The sequence below is a fragment of the Triplophysa dalaica genome, chromosome 18 (genome assembly GCF_015846415.1).
Source record: "Triplophysa dalaica isolate WHDGS20190420 chromosome 18, ASM1584641v1, whole genome shotgun sequence".
In the NCBI taxonomy this organism is placed as follows: Eukaryota; Metazoa; Chordata; class Actinopteri; order Cypriniformes; family Nemacheilidae; genus Triplophysa; species Triplophysa dalaica.
Window position 1 is genome coordinate 1,314,701 of NC_079559.1, and position 6,042 is coordinate 1,320,742.

Consider the following 6,042-nt stretch of genomic DNA (forward strand, 5'->3'; position numbering starts at 1 on the left):
AACACAAGGACTTCCAACTAACTGAATACCCCGCAACATACTCTGAGAGCACTTACAACCTTGTTGATCCAAGTTCAGACCCAGATGTACGGCATCTAGTATCCACTTTAAGCACTACATCTTCATCCAAGCAGCTTGGTTCCCAACGATTTGCCAAGTTTTCCTTTTGGAATTCACTGACAGGTGCTATTACATGCTTTATTCATGTAGCTCGTCTTTTCAACCAAGCTGCAAAGAAAATCTGTAATTGTAAGGGCTGGCATTACTGCATGCCCGAATTCACAGTAGAGGAATCCAACAATGCTTCAGCCATCATCAAAGCGGTGCAAGAAGAGTTTTACAGTCAAGAGAGAATTCCAAAAAGTAGTCCTCTTCACACTCTGGATCCATTCATTGATAAACCAGATCTGTTGAGAGTTGGAGGCCATCTCCACTATTCGAGCCTTAATCAGAGTGAGAAGTTTCCTTTATTAATTCCTGGCAAACATCACATTGCAGCTTTGCTCATTAGACACCACCATGAGCATATTCACCATCAAGGCTGTCACTTTATGGAAGGAGCTGTCCGTTCAGCCAATTTTGGATAGTTGGTGTGAAACGAAGAGTGAGCAGCATCATCCATCAGTGTGTAACCTGCAGACGGCTCAGAGCTCCACTCAGGGAGGTTTTTCACACAGTAAGAGGTTGGCTGTTGTTTTTACATGTATGAACATAAGAGCTGTTCATATTGAAGTTATAGAGTCCCTCAACACATCCAGGGTGGGTGGGCGATACTGTAAAATTAAAATGCAGGGCCAGTATTACCAATACTTTTAGAAGCATTCACTTGAATTTACATTAACTTTCCTGTGTACGAAATGTCATGATTTATCAGATGAATGCATCATTAATTTGCTAAATCTGAATACATTTTCATGACCACAAAAACATTTTGTGATTTGTGCTCTTAATGTGCCTATAGGCTAATTAATCATGTACAGTGTTGGGTGTAACTAGTTACTAAGTAATTAGTTACTGTATTTTAATTACTTTTACCTTGAAAAAGTAAAGTAAGGGATTACTCATATGTTTTCTGTAATTTAATTACAGTTACTTATGATGTACTTAAACTAAATACTTTGTGAAATATATTCGTGTGCAATAGTGTAATTGACATCAAAATTCAAAGTCTTACTTTAAAATCTGTTTTCACATTTGTAATATTTTGGTCAGTTAATAATGTTATTTATTTAAATTAATTCAATAAGCCGTTTCATGTCTATCCTTGAATCACTTAACTAATCAAGGTCGATGTAGGATATAGAAAGTAATTAGTAATGAGTAGCTAAATACTTTTTGGACAGAGTAATTTGGACAGTAATCTAATTACACTATTGAATATGTAATGAGTAACTAGTAATTAATTACTTTTTCAGAGTAACTCACCCAACACTGATCATGTAGATGTTAAAACACAGGGCATAATTTAAACCAAATAAATATATTTATTTAGTCATTTATTCCTGTAATAGAATTTGCGAGCATGAACTTTACACCAAATTATTACTGGAAAATAGTAACAATAACAGATTAACATAACAGAAAACCGATATATAACAAAACAATTTCTCCCTATCCTAGCTTTAAAAAAAAAGAAAGTGACAAAATTATTACTGAAGAACAAAGCTTTTAATACTGCTTTTCCGTTTTTGTTCAGTGTTATGTTTAGACACAATAATATATAAAGTATAAGTAAATAAAGTGTTTAAATAATAAAGTACTTTTAATCTTTGCTCCTCTTCTTCTTACTGTCTGCAGCTGCGTCTGCGTGCTTGCGCTTGGCGCTGCTGAGTCACATGACAGCGGACTACAAAGCAAAGCAGGGCAGGGCAGGGCGGAACAACGTGTGCAAAACTAGGTGTATGGGAAGTAAATAGTTCTTCTTTATTATACAATTATAACCAACATTAGTAAATAAATTAAATCTGTAGTAAACGCATAAGTATCGATGTTTTAAAGTTAGGATCGATCCTTTTCGATACAACCTCAGGATCGGAATTATCGATATTTTAGGATCGATCCGCCTCAGGAACTTGTCAAGCATGGCACAGAGAGCAGTATGTGACTCTTATATGAGCTAATCCTGTCACATCTGTATACATATTATGCCATTTGTAGCATCGTGGGTATGTATTGATTGTTTTTAACAAAATCTACAATTGTACATCATTATTTTTGGCGACATTGTTACATTTTGTGAAGTTTATAGTAAGAAGTGTGTTATTTACTATTTACAGTACTATTGTGCTGTGGTAATGTTCTTTAGGGATAGAATTAGTATAATTTGAGTTGATATATCTGTACGTAGTTGTGATTATGCCCATGCATGTTTCAGTTTCACCTTTCCATTGCAATAAACATGTAGAAAGCAGCCAACTGTCTTCAGAGTCTTGATGTTATAGAAGAGTTTACCTGGCTGTCAAGTTATCTACAGAACATATACTGAGGACAGCATAGTATTAAGGGAACACTGAACTTTGATTGGTCAGTGTGACGCACAACATTCCATGCACTGATGCCATACAATGTTATCATATTCACATGAGCTCTCATGAAGTGTTTTCTGTGTCTACAACAACTGTTATTTCCTGGTGTGGAACAAAACCACATTTATTTTAAGAAACAGGTGAGTAAAATGATCTACATTCATTTTACACGGCCTTATTGATTAAGGGTCTTATTTACTCATGAGAGAATGTCTTTTTTATGTGTCATTATAGCTGCGAATTCATTGGTCATAAAATCATATCATAAGACGCCTGACTGTGGTTTAGTCCCTCATGCACCCAATGTGTTTTCCTTCGTGTGTTTTGTTTAAATTCTTTAGCATAAAAATAATTTTACATTGATATATACTGAACATAAAGATGAACAACTTTTTTTATTTATTCTCATTAAAATCAAAGAATGTCAAGAACAAGCTTAACTGGATTTCCTGTGGGCCGTCTGACTGGTACAGTGGGTATTGCCGGTCTCGTCTCTCTGACTCTCTTGTACTTCTGGACTTCACTTCTGACCAACTGTCCATCTCAACGTCGTCAATTTAAACAACTCTCAGATGGACAACATGAAGAGAAGAACCCACTTGCTGAAGAAACATTGGGTAAACCTGTACTTTTGTTATGGGTCTGGCCTGAAAATTACCGATTTGATCTGAGTGACTGTAAAACCATTTACAATATTGACGGCTGTCACCTGACGGACGATAGAGCTCTCTACAGCAGTTCAGACGCTGTCCTTGTTTTTCACAAGGCTATTCGTTGGTATTGGTACAACCTTCCACCATCTCCTCGTCCCTCGTTCCAAAAGTGGATCTGGCTTCATGTAGAATCGCCAACAAACACGTGGAAAATTCCAGGGATTGAAAACCTCTTTAATCTGACTCTCAGTTATAGAGAGGACGCTGACATTCCTGTGCGGTTGAGACTAACCATCAACAAAACTCCAAATGAGGATTTTAAAATTCCTAAAAAGGACAAACTGGTCTGTTGGATCGTAAGTAATAATGCTCCCAGTACAGGTGTCGGCAGGAGGAACGCTTACTACAATGAACTTAAAAAGCATGTCAATATACATTTGTTTGGAAAAGCGTACGGAACGTTCCTGGATTATAAAAGCTATTATCCCACCATAGCCAGCTGCAAATTTTATCTGTCTTTTGAGAATTCCATTCACAAGGACTACATCACAGAAAAGTTCAATGGACCTCTGTCAGCAGGTACTGTACCTGTGGTGCTGGGACCTCCCAGAAAGAACTATGAGAGGTTTGCACCGGGTGATGCCTTCATTCACGTGGACGACTTCCCAGACGCAAAGTCACTGGCAGAATATCTGATGCAGCTGGACAGAGATGAAGATGCGTATCGCAGGTACTTTAACTGGAGGAGACATTTCTCAGCACGACCTCATTTAATAGTACAGAATCAAGAGTTTGTTCTGGCCATTTGCACGGCCTGCGATCATGTAGCGAGACACAAGGAATATCAAGAAGCTCATGATATCTATGAATGGTTTTTTAACTGAAGTAACCTCTCAGATTTTGGATTATGCCTCCGGACTAATTTAACATTCACATTTTTGCAGCAGATTGTGTGTGTGTGATCTTGTTTATTTATTTTATTATTTGGCCAAGGTGTCTACACCAGGAAAAATATAAGCATGCATTTTCATTATTGTTGGACATTTCATCTATTCATAAAAAGGGAGGAAGAAACACACATTACTGAAAGTCAGTTAATTAAGATTATTCATAACATTGTTGACCACAACCCTCAGGATAAACATGCCTCTCAATTCAATATCATTGATTAAGAGACTGGAGCTGAAAAAATAAAAGAGATATAAAATAATTAACAAGTTTATTTATAATTAACGAGTTCTCATGCAAAAGATACTCATTATTGAAATGCATCATTTTAAAACTTTTTTTGCCTCTCAAGCAGAGACATGAGTTTATATACTGTAAATAAAGAATGTTAGCAACTGACATTTCTGGGACACAACTGACTATCATATTGGGACAAAATTCAGTCGTACTTCATTCAAAATATCTCATTTTCGTTTCAACAGACAGTCAATGATGTCACAGAAATCTCAGTTGCTAACGTATTTCCACATATGTTTCTTGTTCGTTTGAATAAAGACATGTATGCAGGTTTGGAAAGACATGAGGGTGAGTAAATCATGACAGAATTTTCATTTTATTGGGTAGAGTTTTTTTAATGCAGGTAAACACTAACATAATCACAGACAACACTAGAAAAATAGTATAAGGCATTCTGATGTTTATGAAGAAGTTCACATAGGCTCTGTACTTTTTATATACCAGTAAGTGGGCGTGTCTAGCGACTCCACAAAATTGAGATTTGTCCAACTTTATGCAAATGTTAGGAACGCCTTCTAATGACCTTGCAGCAATAGAGGTGTGAACCCACAGTAACAACATAACTTTCATGTCAAATTCTTGGATGTAATCAAATATTTTTTCAGAAGGCAATGAACCCATGAATGGTTTATCTGTAAGGTAGTATTTTAACTTCATATTATAATTTTGTCAGAGATGGGCAATTCCGTGAAAATGTCAACCTTACCACAAAAAAAATTACCAACAGGTTTTACTATGGTAACAGCACAGATTTTAACATTTGGTAGTTCAAATTCCCATGTTCCCAAATTCACTTCAGGTAAGAGCCATTTTCAGGAATGTCACATCCATAACGCTACATATTCCTCATAAGTGTACGCATGAAAATGAATATAAAGTAACTATTTGATGTTCTATACAGAGACATCCCTTCTCAATTCATTGGGTATTATTGCTTCAGGATTCTGCATTTTATTTGATAGAAATCCTACTAAGTTTATTGTCTCCCAAAAACCGCATCCTTTTTTGTCACGTCCTTAACGCAAAATGTCTATCAGAACGTTGGAATTGCCCACATCTCTAGTCAGACATGAAATGCATCTAAACGCGGATTTAAAAGGCACGAGCAGTTTGTCCCTTCACGCATTCCCTAGTTCGTTTTAACGTTGCTCGTTAGTTAGCGTAATGTTTTATTTTCTATTTACATAATTGGAGGATTTACCAGTGATTGCATATTGCAGTTATTATTTACAAGAACCGCGTATGGTCATGGTGTGGGAAATATAAGAAATACACTTTATATAACCTTTTGTCTGCAGAACACAACACTCATAACACGTTTTTAGAAAGTGTAACCGCAACAGCTCATATGGTGTGAACGCAGATTTACTTGGCTAAACTATGACAAACTTCAACAAATTGTTTATTTAATCAAATTAACATACAATACAATTCAACAAATTGTTTATTTAACAGGCCTACAATTATTATAAAGAAAAATATTTTGTTATTATTGACTATATTAGAATCTTCAATTAACCTGCATGTGTTTGGGCTGTGGGAGAAAACCCACGCTAACAAAGGGAGAACATGAAAACTCCACACAGAAAGACCTAAAGTCCTAAAATTGTATTCTACCC

The 6,042-nt window shown here is 36.0% G+C and overlaps 1 protein-coding gene across 4 annotated transcripts; it reads left to right on the forward strand.

Moving 5' to 3' along the window:
- The first annotated feature begins 1,875 nt into the window (after positions 1-1,875).
- On the forward strand, positions 1,876-4,742 carry LOC130440168 (4-galactosyl-N-acetylglucosaminide 3-alpha-L-fucosyltransferase 9-like). 4 transcript variants are annotated; one of them, XM_056773102.1, is made up of 3 exons: positions 1,876-2,165; positions 2,375-2,665; positions 2,946-4,742. In XM_056773102.1, the coding sequence occupies exon 3, from the start codon at positions 2,947-2,949 to the stop codon at positions 4,060-4,062; it is 1,116 nt and encodes a 371-aa protein (XP_056629080.1). In that variant the 5' UTR covers positions 1,876-2,165; positions 2,375-2,665; position 2,946; the 3' UTR covers positions 4,063-4,742. The 4 variants fall into 4 exon arrangements, with proteins under 4 accessions (XP_056629080.1, XP_056629084.1, XP_056629082.1 ...); XM_056773106.1 differs by having other exon boundaries at positions 1,876-2,665; XM_056773104.1 differs by having other exon boundaries at positions 1,876-2,523.
- The last annotated feature ends 1,300 nt before the right edge of the window (positions 4,743-6,042 follow it).

Coding starts and splice junctions, on each gene's coding strand:
- LOC130440168 (XM_056773106.1), top strand. CDS start 2,947: ATGTCAAGAACAAGCTTAACTGGATTTCCTGTGGGCCGTCTGACTGGT.